This window comes from Vulpes vulpes, chromosome 1 (genome assembly GCF_048418805.1).
Source record: "Vulpes vulpes isolate BD-2025 chromosome 1, VulVul3, whole genome shotgun sequence".
Taxonomy (NCBI): domain Eukaryota; kingdom Metazoa; phylum Chordata; class Mammalia; order Carnivora; family Canidae; genus Vulpes; species Vulpes vulpes.
The window spans coordinates 23,279,432-23,296,332 of record NC_132780.1 but is presented as its reverse complement, the minus strand read 5'-3'; the positions used below and the strand labels follow the sequence as shown (position 1 = coordinate 23,296,332).

The following is a 16,901-nucleotide window of genomic DNA, read 5'->3' as shown; positions in this document are numbered from 1 at the left end:
CTCTACTTGTATCATTATTATTCCCTTCTTTCTACTTACTTCTGAATTAATTTGTTCTTTTTCACTTTCGTCAGGAAACAAAGATCCTTGATTTCTTGGGGGTAAACATCAGTAACAGCTCATTCTTAGGCTTAAAAACAAGTATGTATTAGTTAAGTAATAGATTACTTTTTTGTGCATAAAAAATAATTGGCAATATTTAAATACTGGCGACTTCATCAATCATATCCAGTTGGTTGCTGTTGTTCAGTTCTTCTGTATCCTGATTTCCTATCTACTTGTTCTGTTGATTCTAGAAAGAAGGATGTAGAAGTCCCCAATTATAATTATGAATTTATTTATTATTTCCCTTCTGTTCTCTTTTTGCTTCATATATATTAGGACTTTGTTGTTAAGATGCATACATATTTGGAATTATGTCTTTTTGGTAGATTGACATTTATCATTATGTAATGTCTCTCTTTATCATTGGTAATTTTCCTTGTTCTGAAGTTTACTTGGGATGATATTAATATAGTCACTCTAACATTTTTTGATTATATCTTTCTTCATCCTTTTATTTTTCAATTTTTTTTAGTATAGCTGACATACAATATTGCATTAGTTTCAGTTGTACAACCTAGTGATATGACAACTTTATATCTTTGAGACATAATGTATATGCATTAAAATATACAGATCTCAAATACATCACTGAATGAATTTTGATACTCTCCCCTCTTTATGTTGTAGTCATATACATATCAACATACACTGAAAACTCCACTGTTATAAATTTTGTTTTCAACAGCCATGTATATCTTTTTATAAAAAACACTCATGTATCTTAAAGATCAAATATTTGCAATGTATTACTCTTTCTTCATTACCAAGGTTCCAATTTTCCTTCTGCTATCAGTTTCCTTCCACCAAAACAACGCTTTTAGCCAGCTGGCAAAAGACTGTTAGTTTTACATCATTTGAAAATGTTTTAATTTTGCTCTCCTTTTTTTTTTTTAAAGATGTTATTTATGAGAGAGAGAGAGAGAGAGAGAGAGAGAGAGGCAGAGACACAGGCAAAGGGAGAAGCAGGCCCCATGCAAGGAGCCTGATGTGGGACTCGATCCCAGGACTCCAGGATCATGCCCTGGGCTGACGACAGGTGGTAAACCGCGGAGCCACCCAGGAATCCTGTATTTCACTCTCCTTCCTGATGTCAATTTTGGATTGACAGGAATTTTTCCCCCCCAGCACTTTAAGCATGTTGTTTCTCTGCCTTCTGGCTTCCAATATTTCTGACAAGAAACCCATAATCTTTTGCATTGACCTTTATATGATGCTTAGTTTTTCACAGACTGTTTTCAAAATTTTTAAATGTTTTGTTTTCATCAGTTCGATTATGATATGTGCAGGTATGGGTTTCTTTGATATTATGCTGTTTGGGGTTCACTGAGCTTTCTAAACCTGTAAATTGACAACTTTTACCAAATTTGGAAAGTTTTAGTAGTTATTTCTCCAAATATTCTGTTATCACAAAGAATGTGGTAGCATTTCCAACTACACATATGGTCTTATCCATTTCTATGATTTCAACACATTTCAATCCATTTCTGTCTGGTTTCAAACTATCACATCTTTTAATGAATTGTTCTTTTTATAAAAAACATAGTGATCTATGACCCTACTAATGCTTTTCTGTGTCTATATCTATTTTGTCAAAATTAATACAGCTCTGTTGTCTTTCTTCAGATTCATGTCTGCCTTGTATATCCTTTTCTATTCCTTTACCCTCAACTTTTCCACTTTAGATGTGTTTATTCTAAAGAACATTATATCCGGATTTGAAACCCAATGTTAATATTTGTCTTCCTTGGTTTGTTGAATATAGTGATGCTTATTGAAATTGCTGACATATTTGGATAGGTTTTCAAATTTCAATGCTTCTAGTCTCTGGCAGTATAAACTTGGCCACTCACATTCTCCAACCCCAAGTCCCTTCCTCTAGAAAGTGGGAATGGTCATCCTGCCCTAAGTGTTGTGAGATGATGTACATAATATTTAGCAGACTGGACAATGCATGTAGATCCTTAATAAAGATTCTTTGCCCCCCTGACTTCCTCTTTAGATAAACATGGGAAGACACATCTCGTGACAAAGTGAGTGCTGGAGATGCTCAGAGTGCCAGGGGGTGGAGAGTCATTTCTTCAGTGCCAAAGAGCAGGAAGATAGGGACAGAAAGAGGTGGAGATTGATGCTACAAGCTGGTGGCCAGGCCTTGGTTTGGCTGGCTGCTGCACAAGTCAGGTCATCTTATTCATGCTTTACAGATGAGCAGGTCACTGAAGTTCAGGGAAGTCACTTATCCAAGTCCCAAAAGCAGCCTTGGGGAGGAGTGGGGCTCTGTAGCCTAACTTTAGGCCCACATCTTTTCCACTGCCTGCAGGTTTGTTGGAGGCCTGTGTGATCATTTCATTAGGAATGTATATCTACCATCTCTGAGCTTTTCCCTACATCTGTCAACCTTCTCTGAGTCTCTCAGCCTTGGTCTCATTATACCTGGCAGTCTGCCTTGTGTAGGTGTATCGGGGACTCTCTCAGATACTGGCACAAGATTTCTGTTTCCCTGGGTCTCAGCCTTCCTGTTCTGAACCTCACTCCTTGGTTGGTCTGTGTGACTGTTTACTTGTGACATGGAGGGAACAAGTCCAAGACACACAGTGAAACATAGGGAGAGATGGTGACGATGAACAGTACAAAACCATATGGCAGATCAAATGGTTAACACATGGTGGGATGATCAGAAAAAGAGATGAAGACTAACACCCTGACAGTTAAGAACAGAGGCTGTGACATCTAGTTACAGACATGGACCCTGAAAGAGGATATAGAACTGTGAGAAAAGGCCAGAGAGAGCAGAGAGAGAGCACTAACAGCATGTTGGCAACCACTGAGTCCAGGGGGATTCTGGGGCAAGAGAAAGGGTAGACTTAAAATACCGTAACATTTTATTGAGGCCATGGTATGCCAGGCTTGTCTGGGTGCTGGGGCTCTGGGGAAATCAGATTGTTCTTGTCCTGCAGGGTGCTGAGGAGACAGCAAAGACATATTATTAGGTTCCAGAGTGGACCATGGTGACTGCCTCCAGGAAGGCACCAGTCCCAGTATACTCATTCAACAGACATTGGTCAGAGCCTATTGCATCCTGTGCTATGGATACTGAGAGTAAGACATGGCCCCTGCTCTTGGAAGCTCACAGTGTCTTTGGGAAACACAGACTTCAAGCTCTTCAAGGAGTAAATACAACATGGTAGGCAGTTAAAGAGAAGTTAAGGAAGTGCTCTGAAAGCAGAGAAGGCAAGTTGATGTCTGCTCAAGGAGGCAGAGAAGGCTTTGTTAGAGAGAGAGATGTGAAACATCTGAGTTGTGGGGGGAGAGAGGAGGTTTCCAGGTACAGGTACAGAGGCACATGGGTAGGAAAAATATGGCTTCTTTAAGAACCACAAGTATTCCACATGGCTGGTGTGTAGAAGGTGGGGGCTACTACAGTAGATGAGGCTGATTGTGAATGGCAGGTGAAAGAGTTTGACATATATCCTAAAGGACAGTATTTTGAAACTACTTTCACATAACTGCACACACAGCAAAATGACAATATTCACATGCACCTATAGCTGGAGAGGTTGTTTGGGGCTCGGAAAGACTTATGTCTCGGCATACTTGTAATCGTTCAGGAAGCTTTGCCACCAAAGGTGATGCACTGGAGAGCTTTCCATGACGGAGTGACACAATCAGGTTTGGATTACAGAAAGAACCCCCTGGAGGCTGGTGTGGAGAATGAAACAGTGAAGGAAGTCAGGGGAGAGAATGAAGGTAGGAGACTCCAGCTGTAATCCAGATGAGAGGAGATGAGAGCTCAAAGAAGTGAAAATGGCAGAGAAGACAGATTAGAGGTGAATTTTTTATAAAACCAACAGGGCTGATGACTGGTGGGATATTGGAGAGGGCAAGGAGAAACAGATGCTGGGCAAATATCATGCTGTACCCTCGATTAACGGAGAATGGGAGAGAGACTGAGGGCCTGGAGAAGGCCTCACAGAACAGGCTGCCTCACAGGCTGGCCTTGGAGTTAGACATGAATAGGTGGAGTAAAAGAGTATGTGTGAAGGCACAGAGGTGGGCATGGGCCAGCATCCCTCCTGGGTTAAACGAAAGAGGAAAAGGCAAGAAGAGCAGCTACATGGGAACATGAAGCTGGAGCCTGTCTGCTCAGAGCATCTTGGGACCACTGAGTCCCAACAGAAACTTCATCCTAATTGCCCTGGCTCTGAAGACCAATACAAGTTCTCAGCTCAGCTGTCCCTTCTCTGATGGACCTGAATGGGGTATGAAGAGAAGCAGGATTCTTCTGGAAGCTTACTTCTTCAGCTGACCTGAATAGCTTTGTGTTCATCAGGCACCTCCATCTGGGTCTCCAAAAGCAGAGTTGTTCCCAGACAGCCCCAGAGTCTGCCCTTAAGCACCTTATCATTTTAGGGTACTATCAATCACCCATCCCATTCTTTGTTCTTTGGAATTTAGGGTTTCTCTTAGATGTTGAGCCTCTGAGGGGAAGTTGTTATTCTGGGTCCCAAGGGCTTTCTTTGGTTACTGCAGCACTGTGATGTGGATCCTCAAGTGAACCATGAGGGCCGAGCTGCGGCTAAAGGCCTTCCCACAGTCGCTGCATTTGTACGGCTTCTCTCCTGTGTGGATCCTCTGGTGCTCAATGAGGGAGGAGCTCTGTGCAAAGGCCTTTGGACAAATCTTACACTGATATGGTTTCTCTCCAGAATGGATTCTCAGGTGGCGGATCAGAGCTGAGCAGTCACTGAAGGCTCTCCCACAAGCATCACACTTGTAGGGCTTCTCCCCAGTGTGGATGCGCTGATGCTGAGTCAGATGGGTGCTCTGACTGAAGGCCTTCCCACACTCATCACACTCATACGGCCTCTCCCCTGTGTGCACTCGCTGGTGCTGAGTGAGATGAGTACTGCGGCTGAAAGTTTTGCCACATTCCTCACACTTGTAGGGTTTTTCTCCAGTGTGGATCCTCTGGTGCTGAGTTAGGTGGGTGACTCGGCTAAAGGCCTTCCCACACTCTTTACACTCATGGGGCTTTGCCCCTGTGTGGATGACTTGATGCTGGGTCAAGTGAGTGCTCCGGCTGAAGGCTTTCCCACACTCACTACAAGTATAGGGTGTCTTCCGAGAATGGCTCTTCTGGTGTGTCTCAAGGGCTGAGGAGTTCTGGAATGTTTTCCCACATTCACCACACTTGGAAGACTTCCTCCCTGAGTATATGTATGGAGGCTCTGTCCTATCGCCATCCAGTGGATCAAATTTATCTTCTGGTGTCTTATCTTGTGAGGTGAAATTTGGCCACACATTGGGACTATTCCCCAAGGCACCAGATTCACAGCTAGGTTGGTCTGTGGGAACATCCTTGTAAGGCTCTGAAGTTTTCCTGAAATCCATCTCTTGGGGGACAGACTTTGTCCAGATTTCCCCTGAGAGTCCTGCCTGCCTCTCTGAGCTGCCCTCAGGTTCACAAGCATCACCACAGGTGAGTCCCAGGGTAACACCTCTCATGAGGGTTTCAGTGGCCCTGTTTAATGACTCTGACTCTTCCAAATCACTCTGCTTGCAGCTTGCCTCTGAGAGCTTGGCTCCCAGGTCCCATCCTGAAACAATCCAAACCACAGCGTCACCACTCTTTCCACACGGGGCTTCCCCCACTCAGCCTGGGCCCTGGGGTCTCACTCCCTAAGGGGAGACATAGACACTCCTGACATTTGGCCCTGTTTCCAAAGAAGAGTTTCTCATTTGGTATCCTCAATGACAAAAGGGCATAGGGCTGTCCTCCCACACCATCGAAAATTGGATCACAAGTTCCAATCCTCCCTTCTCCCCAAATTCTCCATTCTTCAAGGCTGCTGATTTTGGCTCCAGAGTCAGAAGGAAGACCCTGAGGTTGAACTGAACTGAAAGAGTGAGAGCAAGTAAGCATGCACAGGGGCTTGTGCTTGCCCAGTGCCTGTGTACTCACTCCCTCTGGGCAGTACCTTTCTCCCGGGGTTTGGACAGCCTACTGAGGATTTTCTGCAAACGTTCATTAAATACTGGCTAAATGAGGGAATCAATTCCAGATGCTGACAACTGTGCAATTTTCTCCAGTCGACTCTACCTTGAGCCCTAAGTAGACAACAGCTGCTGAGGGTGAGTGGGTGACATGCCCGCTTGGCCTCTTTAAGCCTCCAGGAGGCCTGGGGCCCACTCTTTATAAATGGCTGTGAAGGCAGAGCGTAGTTAAAAGGTGGCAGGAGACTGGTTGCGAATGAGGTAGTAGATGCCTGAACTGACCCTCTGAACCTTGATGGGTGCACAGGGCACCTACGGACACTTAATAGCATCATGTACTGGACAGAATTCAGGAAGAGATGGAGGCAGGCAGAACAACTGCTGCTGGAGTCCACAGTGGAGCCCCAGCTCTGCCACTAGCCAGCTCTGGGGCCTTGGGCAATCTTACCTTCACTTGGACCTGCTTCCCCATCTGGAAGAGAGGGATACTATACTGCTTGCCTCCCAAGGCTGCTGGTCATTACTAGGCTCTTGTTATGTGCTAGTTTCCAAGTACAGCGGGTAATTTCCATTGCCTCATTTCAGCTTTAGTCTGCTCTCACAGGACATACTGCAACAACTGAACTTCACACAAGGAAAGTAAGGCCCAGCTGAAGGAAGCTCTTGCGTAACTAACTGGTACGAGATCACACAGTTAGCTAGTGGACAAGCTGAGATTTCAGCTGTAGATTTCAGCTTTCCTCCTCTAAGCCCACAGAGGTTCTCCTAAGTACCCAACCTCCCCAGCCACATGCTTGGTCTCATATCCCCTTTCTTCCTCTATTCCAAAAATATCACACAACCTGCTCTTTCCAGAATGCACTGGTCCATATCATACCACCGAGGCTTTCACCCCCACCATTCCCTCTGCCTGGACTACCAGCTCTTTCTCCTCGTCTCAGTGCCATATTGCCTTTTCTCTCACAAATTTCTCGACCCTGCAGGGGAATGGGGTCATTACCTCCTCTCCCTGTCCCTGTGACCTCTGCCTATGCATAGCTGATAGGGCCAAGGAAGGGCACATGATCAACCTCTCCAGAAAGGTCTGTTTCTCAAGGAGCTTAAAAAAAAAAATCATCCTAATAGCTACAGTTTCCACTGTGTTTAATCTGTGCCAGGCACTGTTTCATGTGCTACACAGGTAATGCCTCATTTACGCCTCTCAATGACGCTGAATTGGTATTATGACTGCAATTCCCATTTTATTGACAGGAAAACTGAGGCACAAGAAAGTCATGCGGCCAGGAGGGAGAGGAGCAGTGGTTGGATCTACCAAACCCTGATGATATTTCTGTTCCCCCTACCCACAGCACGCCTTCTCCCTGGTCCTGGCATACACACACTATCTGCTACCATCAGGCCAGGTCAAATTGGGCCAGGTCCTTCTGGGAGGAGCCTTCACTCCCTGCTCTTAACTGTCTTATGGCTTATGGCTGCTTACTCTAGGACCTCCCTGGGCTGGGACATAAATGTGGGTCCCCCAGAGCAACAGTGCCCACTCTAGCTAAGGGCAGGTCTGATTCACACAGATCCTAGAGACCAGCAGAGGGGACATACCTGACATTTCTGTCACCCTAACCCCCACAGGCTTCTAGTCCCCAGCAGCCTGGTATTCTTCGCTCATGTCCATCCCTGGGATCTGGTTAGCCAAAGGCAAACACAAGACCCCAACCAGTTCAGTGGGGCTCAGGCTAAGAACCTTTTACTATTCTCCCCTGGGATTTCTACATTAATAAGAAATAAGCCTGGGTTGCTGAGCCAACTTTGTCTCCATGAGGATAGAAGATACTTAAGAGTAAAGCTAAGGGTGCCTGGGTAGCTCAGTAGGCTAAGTGTCTGCCTTCGGCTCGGGTCATGATCTCAGGGTACTGGGACTGAGCCTGTTGGGCTCTTGGCTCAGCACGGAGTCTGCTTCTCCTTCTCCCTCTGCCCCTCCCCCTGCTTCTGCGCGCTCTCTCTCTCTCAAACTTAAAAAAAAAATAAAAGAGTTTGGGTGAAGTACAAAGGTAACAAGTATGTGCATTAGAGCCCCCAAGTCCAAACCCTGCACTCCTACATTCCAGTACAGGCTTTGCTCTAAGTGTGCTGTTGCTCCCCCTCACCTCTCTTGTCGAATGCCTGAGTCAGACCTTCCACCAGCATGGCAGCCTCCTCACCACTCTTGGGGAGCTGGGCACCCACCCAGGACTGGATCTTGGGGGGCAGTGCGCCCAGGAACTGCTCCAACACCAACAGCTCCAGCATTTGCTCCTTGGAGTGTGCTTCAGGCTGCAGCCACTGGTGGCAGAGTTCACGGAGCTGGGCCAGGGCCTCATGTGGGTTGGATGCCTCTTCATAGCAGAAGTGCCGGAAGCGAAGACGTGCAGTCTCAGGGTGGGCAGTGTGGCCAAGTCTAGATTCCTGGATCTCAGAGAGGCTGGCCTCCTCATCCTCCACCTTCACATGTAGAAAGCCATCTTGTTCCCAGAGCACTGGGCTCAGAGGGCTCTTGGGCATGGCCATCAAGCAGCAGCAAAAAAGTGAGGCACAGGTTGGCTGGAGTGTTGGAACTGGATCTGCAGGAATGCCAGAACTTTATCATCATGTGGAACTTGGACCTCTGCTCACACCAGTAGAACACAGCAGATGCAGGCTTGGGGCCTGCGAGATGTGACTCACTCTCACAGAGACATAGATGCTCAAAATAGTCAGGTGTTAGGCACCATTCTAAACATCTGCATATAGTAACTAATTTAAAACCCACAACAAACTCAGGGGGTAGGAACTTCCTTTCCATTATATGGATATGGAAGCAGATACACAGGAAGAAAAGATTTGCCCAAAGTTTCCCAGATACTGAAGGGACTGGGAAGCTGAGCTACAAATCGAGGGAGCCTGACCCCAGGGCCAGTCTGCTTACAGCCTGCTCCTCCCACACAAAACCAGGTCTCCCTCCTATCTCACACACACTCCTCAGGGAACAAAATGGTCATTCTCTCACTTTATTTGCTAATTATTTTGTAGCTTATGCAATGGATACTTACATAATTGACTTTCAGCCTTTCTTTCCTCTTTTCTATTACACATACTTAAGGCTATAAATTTCCTTCTAAACACAGCGAGCATTAGCTGCATACCCACAAGTTTGATGTTGCACTTTCATTATCATTTAATGAGTTCAAAATATTTTCTAATTTCTGTTGTGGGTTATTTAGACCCGTGGGTTATTTAGAAATCTGCAATTTCATTTCCAAAAAATTGGGGTTTTCTAGTTGTCTTTTTATTACTGATCTCCAGATTAAGTCTATTGTACTCAGAAAACGTGCTTTAGTCAATTTCAATCTTTTGAAATTTGCTGAGACTTGGTTTGTGACCCTGTGTATAGTTAATTTGGCCAGTGTTCTGCATAAACTTAAAAAAATGCAAAAATTAAAAACTACTATACAATCCAGCAATTCCATTTCTGGGCATTTATCCAAAGAAAATGAAAACACTAACTTGAAAAACTATATTCACCCCTGTATACATTGCAGCATTATTTATAATAGCTAAGATATGGACACAACCTAAGTGTCCATCGATAGATGAATGGATAAAGATGATGTGGCACATATATACAATGGAATATTACTCAGCCATTAAAAAAGAACAAAATCTTGCCATAAATGATAACACTGATGGACCCTGAGGGTATTATGCTAAATGAAATAAGTCAGAGAAAGATAAATACCATATGATTTCACTTACATGTGGAATCTAAAAAACAAAACAAATGGACATTGTTGGGCCAGCGGGATCAAGAGGGATCGAGAGGCATCAACAAAATGGAGGCGGACCCTCCACCTTGTTGCCCCCACCTCAGAACTTTCCCATCACCAGCAGACTGCCCGAAGACAGTCATCAGGGGGAGACTGGACCTATGCAGGAAACCTGAACTGTACTTTACCCAGACCCCACATAAGGACATGAGCAGTTATCCCCCATACTGATTTCACCAGTAATATGTCCTAATACCTATCACCCCGTACAGACACACAACCCCTTACCCCTCCCTTCTTAAAAAGCCTGCTTACACTCCCCTACGTGCAACTTCCCCACGGGAGACTCCCTGCTCTCTCGCTCTCTCCCTCCCCTGCGGGCCACAGAACCTCACCAGAGAGCGGAGAGCGAGAGACAGTCCCAATAAAAGCCTGAGTCCCATTAAAAGCCTGTTTCGACCAACTTTTGCCGAGCCTATTTCATTTGACTACCAATCGGATTAAACCTGACAGACATAGAAAACAAAACTAGCTGCATATATACAGAAAACAGACTGATGGCTGCCAGAGGAGAAGGGGTTTGGGACTGGGTGAAAGGGATCAAGAGGTACAAACTAACAGTTATAAAATAAATAGGTCATGGGGAAGTAAGGTATAGTACATGTAATACAGATAATGATATTGTATCAACTTTTTATGGTAAGAGATGGTAACTAGACTTATTATGGTGATCATTTTATACTGTATATAAATGTTGAATCACTATGTTGTGCAGCTGAAATTAATATAATACTGTATGTTAACTATACTTCAATTAGAAAAATGCAAAGGCTTCCTGGATAAATGATGAAAGATAAAGTAGAAAAACAACTTCATCAAAATTAAAAACTTTCCCAATTTGAAGGACACCATCAAGAAAGCGAAAAGGCAACCCACAAAATGTCAGGAAATATTTGCAAATTATATACCTGAAAAGGAACCTGTATCTAAACAACTCCATAATAAAAAGACAAATAATCCAGTTAAAGAATGGGCAAAGATTTTGACTAGACATTTCTTCAAAGAAGATATACAAATGGCCAACAGGCGATATGAAAAGTTGCTCATCACGGCTACCAGAGAAATGCGAATCAAACCCACAATGAAATACCACTTTACACTGCTAAGAGAGCTAAACTTAAAGAGATAATAAATGTTGCACTTGAGGCATGGCCGTGGGCATAGGGACAAGCAAATGTTAGTAAAATAAACCCCAACCCTAAAACCTTTCAGTGGTAGCTGGCAACTTCTGGCAAAACTGTGTTTTAGCCCCCAGCTCCATCATGAAGCTCTTTTGAGCCTCTTGTCACCTTGCCATTACTCTCAATCCCCATTTTCTCAGCCTTTGTCCCTGTTACCCTCTTGTTCTAAAATCTCTCTCTGCACTTAATTCTTCCTAGTCCTCCAAATGGCACTTTACCTGTCATCTTCTCCAAGAACTGTCCAAGCACTTGGGAGCAAGTTAAGTATCCTTCTGAGGTCTGGGTCTCTCTTTACCCAGCTCTGGCTATAACCACATGTTGCCCCAGAGAGACTGGGCTTGCTCTTGCTGTAGCAACAGTTCCCAGGGCACGGTCTATGTCAAGTACATCATAGATGGATGCTAAGCAAATGGAGGAAGGAGGAAAGGCTGAGCATGGTCACCCACAGATGTGGGGAATCACCATACAGGGGGAGGGGAAGCAGGAATTGTAGGGATGACAATAAATGCAGCAAGATTCCAAGCTCCTTTTTGTACCTCTGGAGCTCCTGTCCTGGAAAATCACTGATAACAGTCTCTGAGACACACGTACACCCACCTGCCTCAGCCCATTCCCAACATGGTGACCTCACATCAGGTCAAGGCCTCCAAACCTTGAGTGTTTAACCAACTGAGGAGAATAGTCCTTACATGTAGTCACCCTATTCGCTGGCACCTACCTCAGAGAGCTGCTGTGAGGTTACCCAAGGTGATCCATGACAGATGTCCAGTACAGGTCTGGCACACAGCAAACATGTGGTAAACAACCAATCTGTTGACTGCCAGACTTAAGTCTACAGGTGCTGGGGGACATATCCATAAACCCTGCTAGGGGTTGTCAAATAACTTCAACTGCAGATACACAAAGCACAAAGTCCCTGTCACCTACTTGGTGAACTCTCTGCAAATCACCCAAATTTCAGTAGGCCTGACAAAATCTTAGTCAATCACACAGTCACACACACACCCTATCTCAGGCATGGTGTCAGTCATACTCCAAACTACGCCCAGACGCACAAAATGCACAGTTAGTCCCATAAACACAGGCCCTCACAGCAGCGCCGTCACAGCGGAGGATGCCGGCACAGCCACTCATAATCTCAGCCCGTCAAACAGTCAAACAGTCACACGGTAGATGCTCGCGGTCACACCTGAGGTCACACGGCCAGCCACACCCCCACCCTCTCTCATAACATCACAGGATCCCCTGGAAGCTCAGGCCACCGTCTTGGTCAGCCGCATAGGACATCCGAAGACACCCCCCCCCCCCCCCACTCCCAGGCTACCAGTCAGAAACGCACGCCCGCGATGAGGTCGCTGCCGGAGCCCACAGGCAGGCTGCGTCCCAGTCAACGGCTCCCACATCCGACAGGGAGTTCCACACTCGGTCCGTGCGTCCGTCAGTCGGTCCTCCAGCCGCGCCGCTGGTAGTTAGCGCTTCAAGCCCCCGTCGGCGGGTAGGGCCCGCCCGTCTGGCTCAGGCCGCCGCGGGCTTCGGGGCCTGGCGCTTTCCTCTCCCGCCGCGACTCCAGCGGACCGCACCCCGAGCAACCCCCTCACCCGCGCAGCTGCGGCCACTTCCGGGAGTGCTCTCGGAGGCGCCTCCTAGGGTAGGCCGCCTGCGCGCCCGCTCGCCGGGACCATGACTCCCAGAATGCGCTGCGCTGTCCAGCAGACGCGCCTGCTAGCCAGGATTACAGTTTTCATCAGGTCTCGCGTCTCGAGCTCCGCGGCCCCCCAAGCCCCCACGCCGCCGTCTCGTCCTTTTGGACCACAATCCCCAGAAGGCTTCGCGTCCTCCCTGCGCGTCCCGGGGCACGCCTGGAGTTGTAGTCTGAACGGGACAGCTGGCTGAAGGGTGCCTTTACGGGGTTGTGGTGGCTGTGAGCGGAGAGTTGGGCCAGGGTCTGTGCGGGAGGCAGCACTGTGCATGGTGCGTGATGGTAAGGGGTGCGGGTGTTGGTGTGAAGAGTGTGCATCCTATATAGTGTGTGTTGTTTTCTGTGACCGTATACAGGTGATTCCATGTGTTTGTCCTGTGCGACTATAAGTGTCCTAGAGGTAGATTGCGTGTGTCATTCCCTATGACCACGTGTGTGGGTAGTTCTGTGTGTGTGTGAGAGAGACCTCGTGTTAGACACCATATAATGGTGATATATAATGTGATAATCTTGCAGCATTCTGTGTAATGCTGTCACATTGTGTAATGGTGTCTGTGAGACAGAGATGTGGTGCCCAGGAGGGCCTGATAGAGCATGAAGGTCCCAGACTGTGTATGACAGTCACATTCTGGGATATACTGGGGGTTAGGTTAGGATGTTAACATGTGAACTTGGCGGGGCACAGTTCAGCCCATAATGGGGTGAAAGGGCATTGGTATGAGTGTGAGGAGGCTTCTGAGGAGAGGGGAGAGAGGGCAACAGCAGGAGGATACCCAAGTGCCAGGGAATAAGGAGCCTGGATTGACAGTAGCTGTGGGGTGGTCTGGAAAGTCCATTGAAGCTTTCCCCAGGGCCTTCCTCTCTGTCCAGACTGGGAGTCTGTGCTGTTAGAGCTAGGAGGAGTCATGCCTTTTCTTTGACCTGAGGCCAGGGCATCCTTGGTGCTTAGCATAGGTCAGAGCCCCAAGAAGAGTTGCTGAAGAATAAATTAATGAAAGACTGACAATGTTCCCTTGCCTAAAGTTGCTTAACTGGATTCTCCCTTACTTTCCATACCCACCACGGCCCATTCCACTCCATACCCCAGACCTTGGAAGACACCTTTTATACTTGTTTTATGATTATTCGACCAGTGCTCTAGGCCTGTGGGTTTTCCTGAATAGACCCTCCTCCCGTCCTTTCTGCCTCTCCTTCTCAGCCTCTCCCCAGAATTCAAACCTCATCTTTTTCGGGGAGTACTCATTTTAACTTGTCAGTTATGGGGCACCTGGGTGGCTCAGCAGTTGAGTGTCTGCCTTCAGCTCAGGGCGTTATCCTGGAGTTCTGGGATCAAGTCCTGCATTGGGCTCCCTGTGTGGAGCCTGGTTCTCCCTCTGCCTGTGTCTCTGCCTCTCTCTGTGTGTGTGTCTCTCACAAATAAATAAATAAAGTCTTTTTAAAAATAATTTGGCAAAAAAAAAATTGGCAGTTATATCAGTCAGTTATTGCTCTGTAATGGTTAGTTACAGCAGTTCGGTGACTGACAGCAATAAGCACTTACTTCTCTCATGAGTCTAAGGATTGACTAATATGGCCTGAGTTTGGCTTAAGGCTATAAATTGGGTCCATCTCTGCTGCACTTGTCTTTAGGGCTCATAGGGCACATTTGTCTCATGGTGATGGCAGAGATGCCTGCAGGCCTGAAGCCTAGGCTCAGAACTAACATACTAGCAATTTCACCAGATTCTGTTGGCCAAAGCAAGTCACATGGCCACACCCAAAGTCAAGGAAGAGGTATCCATGCTATCTTTAGTGAGAGGAACTGCAAATATGGCCAAGGGTACGGAAGGAGGAGTGAAGAATTGAGCCAATAATTTCATCCATTTCATCAAGCCTTTTGATTTCTTTTCAGTTTAGAAAGTCAACAAAGTGAAAAAACAAAACGAAACAAAACAAAAAACAAGTCAACAAAGTTAACCTGGTTTCTTGCAGATAACAAAGGTAACCACAGAGCATATTCAAAGACCTGCTGCAGTTCATCATCGTAGTAATAATGGAGGTCATCAGAGAAGAGATCTCATGGGGTTCTGCCTTCGAAGACATTGACTCTCCTTTTTTTTTTTTTTTTTTGTAAATATTTTGTTTATTTATTCATGAGAGGTAGAGAGAGAGGCAGAGACACAGGCAGAGGTAGAAGCAGGCTCCATGCAGGGAGCCCGACGTGGGACTCAATCCTGGGGCTCCAGGATCACGCCTTGGGCCGAAGGCAGGCTCTAAACCACTAAGCCACCCAGGGATCTCCAACATTGACACTCCTGAAGCCCACTCAGGGAACCAGAACAGAGGTCCTACTGAGGATCCTTTTCTGACAAGAAGATTTTTTTTTTTTCTGACAAGAAGATTTTAAACAAAGGTCAGTCCCCAACATGGAAACTCCTAGTGTGAGGAGAAGTTATAGGCAGTGAAGTTGTGAGGAGTGTTAGGATACCTTCCAGCCCTATCAAACGAGACAGCATTGCTGTGGAAAAGAAACCACACATGTTAGTTGCATATGGAAGCAGCTTTGAATGGGTTCCAGAGCCAGCCATATTGTAGGTAGCCTGTGTGGACAGGAAACCCTGCAGGTGTGGCTTGTGCGGGAAAAGTTTCAAGCAGCACTTGGCCCTCTCTGTGCATGAGAGGACACATCCTAGGGAAAAGCCTATCAGACCTGCAGAAACACAGGATTCACACAAAGGAAGAGCCCTACCAGTGTCAGGATTATGGAAAAGCCTTCAAGTGGAGCTCATCCTGATCCACCATCAGTGACACACAGTGGTGAGAAGCTATTTGAATGCATTGAGTGTGGCAATTCCTTTAGGCAGAGTTCCACACTCATTGAGCAGCACAAGTTCCACACAGGTGAGAAGCCCTGCAAGTACTTGGACTGTGTGGCAAAGCCTTCAAGGGCACTGCAGACCTCAGCCAGCACCAGCAAGTCCATGCAGGTAAGAGGCCCTATGTGTGTGAAGAGTGTTGGCACACCTTCATGTGCAGTCAGGCCTTCATCCAGGGTTCATGGCTCAGCCAGCCCCGACAGAGTCACACAGGTGAGAAGCTCTATGAGTTCCCAGCATGTGGTAAGTCCTGCAGCTTACCTTGTTGAGCACCAGCAGGCCCATGCAGGTGAGAGGCCCTATGCCTACCTGGAGTGTGGCAAGGCCATGAGGCCTTCATCCAGCAGTCGTAGCCAGCACCAGTGCATCCACATGGGTAAGAAGCACTCCATGTGCAATGAGCGTGACAAGGCCTTCTGCTACAGTTCATACCTACCCATCACCAGAAGCTCCACACCAGGGAGTGGCACTGGTGGCCATGTTCTCTCCATGCCCCACATCAACTACCATTGTCTTGAAGGCTCGAGGCATCTCATCTCCCTCATCCTACACCTCATAGATTCTCATTGCTTCCCTTCCCTTTGCCAAGGTTTGTTCCTTCACCTGGTCCTCTTTCCATATTCTTTCCCTTTTAAAATTTAACTCTTTTCTTTCTTAGGTATAATTCACATACCTTAAGTTCACCCTTCTAAAATGTATAGTTTCACTTTCTAGTATATTCACAAGGTTGTGCAATGATCACCACTATTCCAGAAGGCTTTCATAACTCTACCTACAAACCCCATACCCATTAGCAGTCACTCTCTATTCCCTCTGCCCTCAGCCTCTGAGGGCCATTAATCTACTTTCTGCCTCCATGGATTTACCTGCTCTGATATTTTGTATAAATGGCCCCTTTGTGTTTTCTGACCACTGTAGACCACAGAGGTTCTACTCCAAGGAATCCTTTGCTTTCCTCAACCAAGACCCATCTCCTGTCAAGCTCTGTACTGGGCTTTGGCCTGTAGATGGTACTGGCTGCCATCATCTCCTTGGGTCTTCTTGGCCTTCTTTGTGGTTTTATGCCTTCTGTTGTCAAAGGAACAACCCGAAGATGCTGACTCCCAATAATCATAACAATAAACCATACCTTCATTGGGCCCCTTTTGTGCACTAGGCACTCTCTGGGTACTGTCAGTTAACCCAGTTTCCCAACTCTGCTGTGATCATCTCTGCACCACCGAAGGCTTTATTT

At 46.6% G+C, this 16,901-nt stretch overlaps 1 protein-coding gene across 3 annotated transcripts; it reads right to left on the bottom strand.

Moving 5' to 3' along the window:
• Positions 1-528: 528 nt before the first annotated feature.
• On the bottom strand, positions 529-12,926 carry ZSCAN22 (zinc finger and SCAN domain containing 22). 3 transcript variants are annotated; one of them, XM_072760452.1, is made up of 4 exons: positions 12,453-12,926; positions 11,832-12,003; positions 8,238-8,690; positions 529-5,699 (listed from the first exon to the last, which is right to left on the bottom strand). In XM_072760452.1, exons 3-4 carry the CDS (start codon positions 8,635-8,637, stop codon positions 4,624-4,626), a joined length of 1,476 nt encoding a protein of 491 aa, XP_072616553.1. In that variant the 5' UTR covers positions 8,638-8,690; positions 11,832-12,003; positions 12,453-12,926; the 3' UTR covers positions 529-4,623. The 3 variants fall into 3 exon arrangements, with proteins under 3 accessions (XP_072616553.1, XP_072616554.1, XP_025840228.1); XM_072760453.1 differs by having other exon boundaries at positions 12,438-12,919; XM_025984443.2 differs by lacking the exon at positions 11,832-12,003 and having other exon boundaries at positions 12,453-12,757.
• Positions 12,927-16,901: the final 3,975 nt, after the last annotated feature.